The 15,590-nt window shown below is 36.8% G+C and overlaps 2 protein-coding genes across 8 annotated transcripts in view; one reads left to right on the top strand and one right to left on the bottom strand.

The window, feature by feature from the left end:
• Positions 1-15,590, top strand: part of BBS9 (Bardet-Biedl syndrome 9) — a 380,232-nt gene that overhangs the window by 89,258 nt on the left and 275,384 nt on the right. For all 7 annotated transcript variants that reach the window (XM_072964696.1, XM_072964692.1, XM_072964694.1 and 4 more), the window contains 3 exons: positions 3,863-3,947; positions 12,318-12,501; positions 13,164-13,293. In XM_072964696.1, coding sequence (XP_072820797.1) covers positions 3,863-3,947; positions 12,318-12,501; positions 13,164-13,293 — 399 coding nt within the window. The remainder of the gene's footprint in view (positions 1-3,862; positions 3,948-12,317; positions 12,502-13,163; positions 13,294-15,590) is intronic.
• Positions 1,601-3,475, bottom strand: LOC102543629 (serine/threonine-protein kinase pim-1). The gene is given in 2 exon segments (XM_015234510.3): positions 1,601-2,680; positions 2,683-3,475. Coding segments are annotated over 2 exon segments (936 nt in total). The 5' UTR covers positions 3,341-3,475; the 3' UTR covers positions 1,601-2,402.

Raw genomic sequence — 15,590 nt, 5'->3', positions numbered from 1 at the left:
TGAAAATTGGAGGCTTTTTACAAATGAAGTATTCCTGAATGAGGTAGGATGCTTTAAGAGTTGTTACATGACATTTGAATACCAGTGTACATTTCAGTGCTTATTGATATATTCCACACTGCCTTTATTCATTTAGGCCCCTGGTGTTCACACCATCAGACATCTTTCTCTTGGACAATATGAAATGTCTGAATATATCTGTTTACTAATTTTCTTCTTAGCTATTGAAGAACAATGCAAGGTGTTTTGAATAAAGGAAAGGAATCTATGAGCCTGAAGTTTCTTCATTTTGAGTAGGATTATTACTCTAACAATATACCATTAATTAATGGGAAATACGGGGATTTAAACTTTATTGTCTAAATTAATCATCACTTAAAAATAGAGTGGTATTTATAAATTGTTTTTAAGACTGATTTAACTAAATGTTACTATTGAAATAAAAGCTATAAGATATTTATAGAAAGTCATAATGTTCATAATGTCCATTATTGAGAACTTATTCAGATAAGTGATCTCTATGTGTATATAAATCTGTATCTGTTTGTCAATCTATCAATCAGTAATTAGGGACCTAATATATACCAGATACTGTACTAGGCACTAAATTATTTTAAAATTCTTTCAATAATGTTTGAGTTAGAGATTATTACTCTCATTTTATAGGTGGGAAAGTTAAGACACAGAATGATTAATTTTTAAAAATTTACTCAACTAGTTAGTGGTTTAGCTGGGAATTAAACTCAGTTCTTCTGGGGTCCATAGATTATGTATTAATGATTTCTACTATTTTTGGTTGCTTTGCATTATTATTATTATTATTACTTTTTAATTTGGTGTTTTGATGCTAACTCTTTCTTGGTATTGTTGTCACATAAAATTCTAATAGAAGTGCTTTGATATTTGGCGGAGCTATTCTCCTAATATTGAATTTTGGGATATTTGATTATAATTTCTCTATCATTATAGTTTTGCATAGTCTAATGTCACAGTATCATTCTTATTGAATTCATTGCTAATTTTACAATTTTTATTTATTTATTTATTTATTTATTTATTTATTTATTTAAGACAAAAGGTTTTTATTCAAAAAACGCCAAGTATAAAAAAAAAATAAGATCTCTTTTATTCCCCTGTACAGTATTTCACTCAGATAAAACCAGCAGGCTACATGCTGCTCAAAACACAGCCCCAGAGAGGATCCGGAAGGCACACCATCCAGAACTGCTTTTCATATATCTATCCTATATACACAAGCCAGCAACGCCCCTCCCCCATCACCCATGGAACCCATACCCACTTGGGTAATCAGCAGGCGAGGGGGCCCACAGCAGTCAGGGAGCTGCAGCAGCTGTCCTGCCTGAGTCCCGTCACCCTACAAACGAGCAGGCGTTGCAGTCCTCCCCAAAGGTCCCCAAGTCAGAGGAGGAAAGGAGAAAAGAAAACTATGGCAGCAGCCGTGGAAGCTTCGAGCAGGAAGGGAACCAAATAAATAAATAAATAAATAAATACATAAGGTTGACCTCCAGGTTAGAATGCGCATCTTTCCCCCCAAAAAGAGAAAAAAAACAGGTAAAATAACTTAAAGGCAAAATTAAAAAAGAATTAGATCAACTACAATCCTTTTGTACACTATCATGCCAACTGTACACACATTTACAGTTTTTCTGTTGGTTTGCATTGTTTGTGCATTTCTGTGTGTGTGTGAGGTCTTGGCTTAGAAACAGTAAAAACCAAAAAGGAAGACCAGTTCACTTGGGAGTTTTACTAAAGGAAGTGGAAAAAGGGCAGGTGGCTCAGCATTTGGCCCTGTAGCCTCTTTCATGGCACCTTTCATATGAAGGATTTGGGGGAGGATGGGGAAGAAAGGGGGAACCAAACCCAGGCAGATTTTTGGAGAAGCAGCAGGTAAAAGAGGCAAGTTCAAGTATTTCTCCCAGCACAGCCGGAGTCCCCACAGAAGGCACTCAGAAGAGTCGGAAGAGGTGACAGGGACTTAATATGGTGCTAGTCCTATTCCACCCCAATCCATCTTCCCCCTGCCCGACCCATCGCGGCATTCAGCAGAACTCTTGATGAAGGGAACAGTTCCATGGCAGGATTCTGACCCACTCCCACCCCACCCCCCACCCCAGGGATTTTGCAGAGTCCAGCAATGCCAGACACCTACGAGGAGAGCATCTATGGGAGGAGTTGAGGCCTAGGATGCCTGGAGTAGAGTCTCTTCCTCCCATTGGGAGGCAGCCTCCAGGGGCCTGGGGTCTGGAATGAGTTGTAAATGTTGTTCCTGTATCAAGCACTGTCCTGCTTGGAGAGAACTGTCACTGGTATTTGGGAAGCTGGAAACAGACACTTTCCCTCCCTTAAGCATCTGATAGAGAGGGGAGAACTTGCTGGAAAAGCTATTTGCTGGGCCCTGGCGACAGGCTGTGGAGATGGATCTCAGCAGTTTCCTGGGGCAGGAGAACATCTTGCATCCATGGATGGTTCTGGATTTCTTTGAAGGATGGCCGATCTGAAGGTCTCAGGGCCAAGCACCATCTAATGAGATGCTGACACTCTGAAGAGACCCTCTGCCTGAAGAAAACTTGGCCCCTGATGATCTCCTCATTGTGCTCAAAAGGAATATCTCCACAGACCATATCGTACAGCAGGATCCCCAGAGACCAGACAGCTGCCGACCATGGTAGCGATGGTAGCGGATCCAGTCTGGAGGACTATACACTCGGGTTCCATCGAAGTCCGTGTACACTGTGTCCTTGAGCAGCGCCCCCGACCCGAAGTCAATGAGCTTGAGCTCGCCGCGATTGAGGTCGATGAGGATGTTCTCGTCCTTGATGTCGCGGTGGAGCACCCCGCAGTTGTGGCAGTGCCGCACGGCCTCCAGCACCTGCCAGAAGAAGCTGCGGGCCAGCTCCTCCTGCAGGGCCCCCCTTTCCGTGATAAAGTCGAAGAGGTCTTGCACCGGCTCTGGTCTCTCCAGGATCAGGACGAAACTGTCGGGCCTCTCGAACCAGTCCAGGAGCCTAATGACGCCGGAGAAGCCCGAGCTCACCTTCTTCAGCAGAACCACTTCCATGGGCACTCGGGTGCCATTGGGCAGTTCTCCCCAGTCGGAAATCCGATCCTTCTCCACGTGCTTGATGGCCAGCGGCAAGTTGTCGGAGACACGGATGCCTGAGTAGACCGAGCCGAAACCGCCGCTGCCCAGTAGCGGGCCCACCTGGTACTGCGACTCAAGGGGTTCCTTCTCCTTACCGGGCGCCAGCTTGGTGGCGTGCAGGTCGTTGCAGGGCGCGGCGCGCAGGTGGGCTAGCGAGTTGATTTTGGACAAGAGCATCCCAACTTCCAGGGTGTCGGCGTAGGGACTGAGTCTGAAAGAGCTGCAATAGGACCTGGGGCTGAGGTTGTGCGGGTGGCTGTGCCTACGGCTGGGGCTGAGGCTGCGGGTGGCGTTGCGGCTGCGGCTGCGGCTGGCGCGGAAGGCCGAGGGCGAGTCGGAGGACGACTGGGGTCGCTGCCGGGGTTGGCGGCTGGTGGACACGCCGGCGGGGTCAGGCAGCGCCAAGGGCGGCGGGGTGGGCGTCTCGTGGGGCTCGTGGGGTTCGTACGGCAGCGCCGCGACACAGGGAGCTTGTAGCTGCTGCTGCTGCTGCCGGTACCGCCACCGCCGCCGCCGCTGCCGCCAAGTCTTCTCCTACAATTTTTAAAATTAAAGAAAAAGTGATTCATAAGGGTTGTAGATAATGTGCACTTATTTATTTATTTAATTTATATTAAGATTATGTGCTTTTAAAGTTTAAAATAATTTATACTTTTTAACTGTAAAGTCACTTACTATTATTCCATGTCTCTCAAATAGGTACCAAGTACTTGCTTTTGCAACAGATGCAGATAAAAGACAAGAGACTGAGCAGCAAAAACTTGGTTCTGGAAAAAGACTGGTTGTAAGGCCTTTTTTTAATATATGAAATTTTAACAATGTTATATCTAATCACAGATATTTGTTCAGAATAAGAATTCCTGGGAAGAAAATTAAAAAATCCATTTCAGCCACTTCTCTTTTCTATGTTAAGATTATATCAATGATCAAAGAATTTAGCTGGGTATTTTTGAGCAATGAAAACACATGTCTAGTCATGGTCATAATATACTAGACTATAGACTTATATCACTAGGATTATAGATGTCCAAATGGAATCACTTTTAACTGACGTGATTATAAAATAATAGAATAAAAACAGAAGAATGAAAAAAAATTCCTTTAATAGGCAAAAGGGTTGCTACTAGAAGGCATGTGATGAAATATATAAGTAAAAGATGAAAATTCACAGCCTACAAAAATAAAATTAGCTCAATGGTGTAAGTAAGATAACTTGAAAAGTAGTTTGATGAAAAATTGTAAATGATAAATTCTCAATTTATTGGAAATTAGGGAATAGATGCTGATTGTGAACTCTTCCTTATCCTGATACCCTCCGTGGACAGGAAGGCAAAAGGTTAGAAGGAAGTGAAGATTATGATGGAAAGAGTAAAGTGAATTTGAGAAGGATAGAAGCAGTAGGCATGAAGAAATAATGTGGAATTTAGAATGATAAAGAAGTAATATCAGAGAAGACTAATTTTCTATATTAGGATACAGAAGTTAAGGGAGATGGTAGAAAGGAAGGCTAACTTGGAAATAGTAAAGAATAAGATGGAAACATTTTCTCATTGGTAGTAAAAGTTCAGAGAGCACAAATATAATGTCAAACAACTTGGCACAGAATTTGTAGGCAGTATACTAATAATAGTTTAAGCATAGACTTTGGAGTTAGATAGATCTTGAAAGCTATAGCTACTACTTATTTTGAGCAAGTTTATTGACTTTTACATTTTTGTTAATCATTTTATCTTTGTTGGCTTATTAGCCAGAGGGCTTTGTTTCGTTATTTTAGTGGTTGCTTTAGAGTTCATAATATGTATCTTTGACTGGTTTACTTTCAGGTGATATTATGTTGCTTCATATATAGTATATGAACCATACTTCTGTTTCTCACCTTCCAGCCTTTGTGCTATTGTCATGTATTTTAATTTTACATATACTATAAAACTTCACACTACATTGTTATTAATTTTATTTAGTCAATATCTTTTAATAAGATCAAATTATAAGAAAAATACCTATATTTAGCCATGATGTTACTATTTCTGGTGTTCTTGATTAATATATATAGCCCTATAGTTCCATTTGGTGTCATTTTCCTTTCTCCTGAAGGACTTCCTTTCCCCTTTCTTTCAGTGTGTGTCCACTAGTGATGAACTATTGCAGTTTTTGTGTTTCTGAAAAAGTATTTTTGCCTTTGTGTTTGAAAATGTATTTTTTGGTTACAAAATTTTAGTTTAACTAATTTTTCCTTCTAATACTTTGAGATATTGCTCCATTGCCTATTTTTTTAACTGACATAAAGTTGATTTACAATATTATATTAGTTTTAGGTGTACAACATAGTGATTCAATATTTTTTATAGATTATACTCCTTTTAATTACAAAACAATGGTTGTATTTCTCTGTGCTGTACAAAATATCCTTGTTGCTTATCTATTTTATACATAGTATTTTGTAACTCTTAATTCCATACCCCTATCTTGCCGCTCCCTTTCTCCCTCTCCCTACTGGTAACCACTAGTTTGTTTTGTATATCCGTGAGTCTGTTTCTGTTTTGTGTCTATATATGTTTTAGTTTTTAGAAAAATTCCACATATAAGTGATAACATAGAGTATTTGTCTTTTTCTGTCTGACTTCTTTTACTAAGTATGAACCACTTAGGGACCATTAGATCCATCCGTTCTGTTGTAAATGGCAGAATTTTATTCTTTTTTATGGCTGACTAATATTGCTTTTCATACACACACACACATGCGCCTATACACACCTCATCTTCTTTATCCATTCATTTGTTGATGGACACTTAGGTTGCTCAGTATCTTGGCTATTATAAATAATGCTGTTGTGAACAAGTTAGTGTTTTTGTTTTCTTCAGATATATACCCAGGTATATACCTCTATGAAATTAGTTGGAACAGTTAGCTAATGAGATCTTGAAGGGGTGTCCTTATGTGGAAGCATCCCTGTAGAGTCTACATGTGCTCAGTGATTTTTGGTGGGAAAGCTGGGTGTGACATGAACATAAGTCACATCTTTCCTTACAGTGTGCTTGCAGATATCACCTTGGTAGGATGTGGGGCTGGAGAAGAAGGAGCTACCAGGTGTGAGCCAGGGCTTCCTCTCTGTTCAGTGATCATCACTGCCCTATGCGGGGCAGGGTCAGTCCCAAGTTGCTGAAGTAGAAGCCCTTAGGGTGGGGTCTGAACTGGTTCTATTCCCTTTAAGTGTGAGCTCTCTCCACTCCTGGAATTGGCACCCTTGTCCCAGAGGCGGTAGTGCTGGATCAAGAGGGCCTGTACAACTGTTGGTGTGCAAAGGGGTGTGTGGCTGCAGGCAGAGGTTGGGCTCCTTCTGATGCTTTGCCTGTGTGTGCATCAATAATGGCTTCCCCCTCCCTGCTTAGACATTGCTTTGAGTCTTAGCTGCCTCAGTATCTCATGGCTGGGTTCTTTCCCTAGTTGTAGTAGCCCTCACTCCAGCATGGAGCTGCAGTGTGAGGTAAGTGGGGCTGGAACATTTGCTCTGCTCAGGCTAGGGTGCTTGCAGTGGTGGTTGCAGGAAACCACTCAGCTACCCACACAGTTCCAATTTGTACTTTCCTCCATGTTTCAGGAGTAAGCAAGTATGTCTCTCCTACCCAGCAGAGTCCAGGCTTCCTCCAGCCTTTCTATTAGTCTCACCAGCCCTCCAGCTGGCCAAGAGGGCTTGTCTTCTCTATGCAGGACCCCAGGGCTGGGGTGCCCAATATGTGGCTTTAACTGCTCACTCCCTATGGTGTATTTTTGCCTGTGTAATCTCCCTTTTCCTCTGAGTCCCCTCTCTTGGGCACAAGTCTTGACCTGGTCGCTTCTCTTCCCTTTCTACCTGATTATGTGCAGATGTTTCTTTTAGCTTTGGTTACACAAGATTCTTTCTGCCAGTTTCCAGTTAATTTTCAGTGAGAATTGTTCCACGTGACATACATTTTTGATGTATTCATTGGGGGAGGTGAGTTCAACATCCTTCTACTCTGCCATCTTGATTTCTTCCTCTCAGAGCAGAGATCTCCTCCATCTTCTTGTTTGTATTGTTCTCATGAGAAATCTGCTTTTATCTTATCTTTGTTCCTTTGTACATAATGTCTTGTTTGTCTGGCTGCTTTTCAGATTTTCTTATATCACTTGTTTTGAGCAATTAGTTTATGAGGTACTTTGTGTAGTTTTCTTTCATTCTTTTGTGTGTGTGTGTGTGTGTGTGTGTGCTTAGGATTTGTTGAACTTCATGTATGTGTGAATTTATAGTTTTCATGAAATTTAGGAAATATTAAGATACAAGTCCTTGAAATATTTTTTCTTTTCTCCATCTTATCTCCTCTTCTCTCAGTTACATGTACATTTAGGCTAGTTGAAGTTGTCCTACAGTTTACGTATTTTCTTTTTATTTTAGAAATATCTTTTTTCTCTATTTGATTTTGGATAATTTCTACTGCTATGTTTTCAAGGTTACTAATATTTTTCTGCAATGTCTAATATGGTATTAATTCCAATCTGGTATAGTTTCTGTATCTACAAGTTCAATTTGTGTGTTTTAAAATATCTTCCAAGTATCTACTTAACTTTTTAAAGATATAGAATACAGTTATAATAATTGTTTCAATATCCTTGTTTTCTAATTCTAACATCTGTATCAATTTTCAATTTTTTTTACTTTTTTTTTTTTGGTGGGGAAGTAATTAGGTTTTTATTTATATGTTTGTTTTAATGGAGGTACTGGGGATTGAAGTCAAGACTTCATGAATGCTAAGCACATACACTTTACCACTGAGCTACGCCTTTTCCTCTAACATCTGTATCAATTTTGAATCAATTTCAGTTTATTTATCTTCACATCGTGGATGACATTTTCCTGTTTCTTTACATGCTTGGCAATTTTTTGTAAGATGCTAGGATATAGTCAATTTTACTTTGTTGGGTGCTAGATATTTTTGTATTTCTGTAACTCTTCTTGAGCTAAGAACTGGGATACTGTAAAGTTACTTGGAAACAATTTGATCCTTTTGGATCTTGCCTTTAAGTCTTGTTAGGTGGGACTAGAGCAGTGCTCATTCTGGGGCTACTTATTTTCCACTCCTGAGGTAAGACCTTTCTGAGTGCTTTACCCAGCTCCTTTTGAATTATGAGGTGTTCCAGTCTGGCTGGTGGGCACAGGCAGCATTCCAGGCTCTATGTGAATACTGGGCACTGTTAACTGCTAATTTTTTGGGGTGGTTCTTTCCTTAGCTTTGAGCAGTTTTCAACAGGAACGTGCTAATAAGTACTCAGCTGAATATTTGAGATGATTCTTTATAGATCTCCGAGTTCTGTCCCTGTACTGCCCTCTCTCTTTGGCATGCTATCTTGTGAACTCTAGCTGCCTTGATTTTTCTGAACTCTCAGCTTCCATCTCCTCAACTCAGAGCATCTGCTGGGCTTTGCCTGGATTCCTTCTTCCTGCGCCATGGCCTAAAAACTGTCTCATGAATGGAGCAATTGTACCACTCACCTCATTTGTTTTGTATTTTTAAGGGATTTCTGTCCTTTGTTTCCTGCTATCCAGTGCTTTTTAAACTGTTGCTTCATACATTTTGTTCATGTTGTGGTTGTTTCAGGTGGGATGGTCGATTTTTTTCCTATTACTTCGTCTTGGCTGGAAGTGGAAGAATTTTTAAATAATTGTTCTTAGTAAACTTTTGTGCTTTTTGAGACTCATTAATTTAAAATATGGTGAATTTCCCTAGGGTAGGTTACAGAGAGTCGCTCTCAGTACCTAGTGAACTGAAAGTATTTAGTGGCTAGATCTCAGCCGGTGGCCTCAGAAACTTGATTTGCCCGTTTACTCTGAATGAATCATTATCTCTCAGAGTCAGGGACATATCAGCCTGAGTTTCAGGTACTGAAAAATAATGCTGGAATGCCAGGCTATTAAATATAATGAGAAATGTAACCACTTTAGGACTGATGTTCCTATCTTTTTTTCAGTGGAAACTTTTCATATAGGGAAGCTACACTTGAACTAAGAGATAATTGAATGATTTCTTGGTGTTGAGTACTAATTCAGATTAAGATACTCTAATGCATCTACTTATATTTACTATGCTGTCTCCCTACTCCAGATAGTGTTTATATACACATTGATGATATCTGCCCCTGACTACCCTCATTTGGATTTCATACCCTCTTCAGATATTTTAATAATCTAAAGTAGATAGATTAATACCCAAGTCATTCTGGATGGCTTGAAAATTATATGTATCTTTAATTTGACTTTTCATATCTCTTCTTTGATCTATTATTTGTTGAGTCTTGCTTCAAAGCCTAACTTTGAGGGCTATCTTACTTCCTCTTTTTCTGCATACTTTTGTGTATCCATCTCACTGTTGTTGCCATATACAATATATGCCTGTCAGCCAATGCTTTTCAAAATAGTATGTATTTGCTTTTTGTGTTTTCCTGATATTAACTGATTGGGGCTGAATTCTGAGAAACTCTTTTTCACATGTCCATTTTACATTTATTTCTTCATTATTTTAAGAAACATTTCTTAAACATTGATCATGTTCCAGAGCAATGGAGATACCCTGAGAAGCTCTTATGTGTAGAGGATCCTGTCTATAGTACTACAAATGTTTGATGACTTCCCTGTACATGCATATTGATAGTTTCAAAAAGTATCTTTATATCAAAACATTATATATACAGCAATATGGCTGTAGATTTTATTGGTTATTAAATTTAACTTGCAAAGTAAACACAACAGCTTTCTTACAGAAAATTTTCAGTAGTGCAAATAACTTCTTTATGTATATTTTTTTGAACAAGCCATGGAACCTCCTCTTCCAAGACAGGACTTTTGTACAGGCAGCTCACTTTGCATGGGATGTTCTCCCACCTTCTCCATTACCTACCTTTTTTCCCCCTCTAGCTTTATTGAGGTATAATTGACAAATAAAAATTGTATAAATTTACCACGCACAATCTGATGTTTTGACATATGTATACATTGTGAAATGATTATCACAGCTAATATCTATCACCTCACATTTTTTTGTGCTAGAATCACTGAAGATTTCTCAACAAATTTCAAGTGTATGATGTAGTATTATAACTATATGTACATCAGATCTCCAGAACTTATTCATCCTGCAAAACTGAAACTTTGTATCCTTTGACCAGCATCTCCTTATTTCTCTCATACCACAGACCCTGGCAACTACAATTCTACTCTCTGCTTTTATGATTTTGACTTTTTTAGATTCCACAGATAAGTGCAATCATGCGGTATTCATCTTTCTGTGCCTGACTTACTTCACTTAGCATGATGTCCTCCAGGTTCATCCATGTTGTTACAAATGGCAGGATTTTCTTCTTTTTAAAGACCAAACAGCAATATTACCCACACACATATATCTATATAGTGATACATATCTTACATTTTCTTTATCCATTCATCCATCAATGGATACTTAAGCTGATTCCATATTTTGGCTATTGTGAGTAATACTTCAGTGAACACAGGAAAGCAGTTATCTTCTCAATATTCTGTTTTCATTTCTTTTGGATATATACCCAGAAGTGGAATTGCTGGATCATATGGTAGTTCTATTTAAAATTTTTGAGAAACCTCCATATTGTTTCCCATACTAGCTGTACCATTTTGCATTCCTGCTAACAGTATACAGGGTTCCTTTTTCTCCACAGTCTCACAAACACTTGTTATCGCTTGTCTTTTTGATACTAGCCATTCTAACAGGTATGAGGTAATATCTCATTGTGATTGTGATTTGTATTTCCCTGATGATTAGTGATGTTGACCATTTTTTAATATACCTGTTGGCTGTTTGCATGTCTTATTTTCAGACAATGTCTAATTTGGTATTTTGCCTGTATTTTTAATACTGTTTTTTGAGGGGAGCATAATTAGGTTTATTGATTGATTGATTGATTGATTGATTTTTACAGAGGTACTGGGGATTGAACCCAGGACCTTATGCATACTAAGCATGCACTCTACCACTGAGCTATACCCTCCCTTTGCCCATTTTTAAAATCAGTTATTTGTTTTCTTGCTATTGAGTTGTCTGAGTTCCTTATGTATTTTTGAATATTATCCCCTTATTGGATATATAGTTTACAAATATATTCTCCTATTCCATAGATTGTCTCTTCACAGTGTTGATTATTTCCTTTGCTATGCAGAAGCTTTTTAGCTTGATGCAATCCTTTTTTGTGCATTTTTATTTTGTCTGTGCTTTTGGGGTCATATCCAAAATATCATTGCCCAGACCAATGTCAGGAAGCTTTTTCCTATGTTTTCTTCTAACAGTTTTACAGTTTCAGTTCTTATGTTTAGGTCTTTAATCCATTTTGAGTTGATTTTTGTGTGACGTAGTCTTTCATTTTCATTCCTTTGTATGTGGATATCAAGTTTTCCCGATATCATTTACTGTCCTGTTCTCATTGTGTGTTCTTGATACCTTTGTTGAAGTTCAGTTGACTCTAAATGCAGTTTTATTTCTCAGCTCTGTATTCTACTCCATTAGTCCAGATATATGTTTCTTTTTTTTTAAATTCTAGTACCATGCTGTTTTGATTAGTATTGTTTTGTAGTATGTTGAAATCAGGTAGTATGATGCCTACAGTTTTGTTCTTTTTGCTCAAGATTGCTTTGTCTATTGGAAATCTTTTGTGGGTTCATATGAATATCATGATTGCTTTATTTAATTTTTGTGAATAGAACATTGGAATTTTGATAGGGATTTGAATCTGTGGATCACTTTGGGTAGTATGGATATTTTAGTAATATTAATTCTTCTAATCCATAAACATGGCATATCTTTACACTTATTTGTGCTCTTCAATTTCTTTCATCAGTGTTTTATAGTTTTGAATGTACAGATCTTCATCTCTTTGATTAAACTAATATGAGTGTTTTCGAACTGCTGAATAGCTAATATCATCTGGCAAGAGGTGGAACAAAACCTACTACAGTCTATAAACTATTGGAAATATGGCCATAGGGAAAAAAGGAAATGAAGATTAGCCATTGTTTATGTCTGCTTTGTTGTAAAGTATTTCTTAATTGTACTAATGTGAAAGTGACTGAAATGTTCTGTTTTTAGTTACTAAGTTGATAATAAATTTTCCTTTTAGGTGGATTGGACTCTAAATATTGGAGAGCAAGCCCTTGATATATGTATTGTCTCTTTCAATCAGTCAGCATCTTCTGTTTTTGTTCTTGGTGAGAGAAATTTTTTTTGCCTTAAGGATAATGGACAAATTCGATTCATGAAGAAACTTGATTGTAGCCCAAGTTGTTTTCTCCCATATTGCTCAGGTGTGTAGAAAGATTTTCTTTTATCTTTTTCATATGTCAGGGCTATACATCAGAAAAAGCCAAACTCACTCACATATATTTTAAACATCTAGGAAAATAGTTTTATACTGAACATGTAATGGAAATTTTAACTTTTAAAGTTTGAATAGAAGTTTGATATAAAGCACATGTTTGGTTTTGTCAGTCATTTTACTTTGTATAAAATGACTTGTAGAATTGGCCTTAGGTATACATTAATGCTTGCCAAAATGTGGCTGTTCAAGATGCTTCCAAGAGAACATAAGATTCTTTTTAAAGAAGAATGAAGCATAGTAATGCCTAATAGAATGACTTATCTGTAGTGAGTGCCTATTAAATCATTAGCTTAGGTGGGCTAGTTATTAATGAAATTCATGCTGTCTAGATGAAATGCAAAAATGCTGTCCACTGTCTAGTTATAGTTTCTATAGTTACATATAGTTTTTATATATTTGTAAAATGATTTTTTCTCTTTGATATTGGTAGCTTGAGTTTGAAAAATAATGTTTTATTACTTAAAATCTTTATGCATTAAATCAAGACATTAGAATTAGTTTGGATCATAAATCCTCTAAAAGGAATGTAATATACTGTTGGAAATGACTGTTTTCTTATTATTCTCTTTTTCTGTCTTCAACCTGTAGTTTCCGAAGGAACAGTAAATACTTTGATTGGAAACCACAATAACATGTTGCATATTTATCAGGATGTGACACTGAAGTGGGCCACTCAACTTCCTCACGTACCTGTAGCAGTAAGAGTGGGCTGTTTACAGTAAGTGGTTTAATTTCACACAGTTTTTTTTTTTTAAAGAGGACCTTAGTCAAGGAATTCTCTAGAAGTATTATGAAACAATTGAAAATGATTCTACTAAGAAATGACAAGTGATATTGTAGTGTGAATGTCTACAATGGAAATAATTTAAAATATAACTTTTATTGGAAAATAAGGATATAAAAAAGCCTTAATTATCATCTTTAATCATTTTTATTTAGTATCTCTAGCAAGATATCCTGTGTAAATTAAAGATTTTAAGAAAATAGTTTACCTGATAGATTATTTTCTTTAAAATAGAAAAGGATTTCTTCAAGCATTTGATGGGTCCCACTTAGAGATCACTTATAGTTAGGTTGTGAAAATATTGCACTTCAAAACTTATTTCAGAACTCGTTATATCATTTGGTGCAGAATTGCTAATAATTATGTGTTTAAGACAGTTTAGATTTAAAATAGGGCCACCTTACATTTAAAATAAAAGACAAAGTTCTTTTTTTTTAACATTAACTTTACAATATTTATCAAAAATAAGAGAAATGAGACAGCTAAATGTGTTGTTTTTCTAGTTTGTCAGTATATGAGGCAAGGTCCTGAAAAACTCTTTTAGCATTTCAGAGTATGTTTAAGAATTCAAAATCTCAATTAATGTATAGAAACACAACTTTCCATTAAAGCTTCATGGATTCCTAGACGTAGTCAATTCTGCTTATTTAGATCATTTTATTGAACATTTAAAAACCATACATAGAATTCCTCAGTGACACCTATTATCTGATCGGTATGATTAATCCTCCCAATTTAAGAAGTCAAATGTGTAATATTATTGTTGAAGCTCAATGAAGAGTATTTATATTTGCATTAATGGTTAATCTGAAGTCTGAATATTAGAAAAATAAAAACACTGTTTTTAAAACATTGAATATTTTAAAAAGAAGTTACTTTTCATGTTTTATGAGAAAACAGGATTGCTATTCACTGAACACAAATTATAGTTATTTTGTATCTGAAGAAAAACTTAAAATTTTGAGATTAGTTTTTGTAATGTCCACCAGATGGTCTTTTAAGTTCAAACAAATGCTCAGACTCACCAGACATTTTACATCAGATTTACTTAGAAGGATTTAGAACAGGAAAAATATCTTGCCAGCAGGGCAACATCAAGTATTTCTCTTCTAGGAGATTAATTCTCATTAGCAGTATATCTATTCATCTAAGAGCTGTTTTCTTTGGCCCCCCAAAGGACAGCTCAGGTGCAATAAGACAGATCTACACTGATAGATATGCAGCCCATCTTGCCTTATAGTCTACATGCCCCTCAGGAGCCAATATCTTTAAATACTAAAAAGTCATTGTGGTTTTCTTGTGTATGTGGGGCATGGGAGAGTGATGGATAGAAAGGGTTTATAGAGATCATTTAGTTGAAATACTTACTTTACACATACATTATCTACAAGGGATGTGACTATTTCAAGAGTCACCATACTCAGAGAGAAGCTCAAAAGTACAGCTTCTTAGCAGATATTTATAGTTAATTTATAGTTTCTGGTCCAGATGCAACTTATAAGTCAAGCGTCCAATAGTTACTGAAACTACTTTGAGTAAAAAACCAAATTTCTATATAGTGTGCAGCAGGATGCTAATATTCAAAAATAATCTGTCACATCTAAATTTAGGTACCTGTGAGTAAAACTTCCTATTTCTCATAGCTTTTTAAAGATCATAATTGTAAGTAATTAAGTATAAATAAGGCCATTAATGATTTCCACAGTTAGTTAATATATAGCAAAAACTGGAAGGTTTTTCTTATTTTCATACACTTTAACATAAAAGTATAGGGTTAGACTGAAGGAACTTTATTGTAATTTTTAGAAGAATTAAAATTTATCACTGACTGTAAACTATAGTTATAAACTATAAGCTTTAGTTTATTTGTGTTTAGAAGTTATTATTTGAAATTAGAGCACTGAAATAATTTCACTCCTGCTTTTTATTACTTTTAGGGTTAAGCTTTTTGTAGAAGCTTCCTTGGCTGAATGTGTTTATTTGTAAAGGAAATTGCTGCTATTTTAATGTTTCTTTTCAATGAATAAGAAATAATTGGATTTGGATCAAGTTGATGCAATTATACTTAGTAACAGCATTTTGTTCAGAAACTACGATGCTTGATTTCCTCCCACTCCCTCCTACTTGGCAGTCCTAGTCCTCTCTACCTTGTTTATTATAAACCAGTTTTAAATCTGTCTGTGTTCCCTTCTTTCCTTTCAGGATAAATGACATTCTTGATTAGAGTTCTT

Source organism: Vicugna pacos, chromosome 7 (genome assembly GCF_048564905.1).
Source record: "Vicugna pacos chromosome 7, VicPac4, whole genome shotgun sequence".
Classification (NCBI taxonomy): domain Eukaryota; kingdom Metazoa; phylum Chordata; class Mammalia; order Artiodactyla; family Camelidae; genus Vicugna; species Vicugna pacos.
This window is presented reverse-complemented; position numbering and strand designations above follow the sequence as displayed.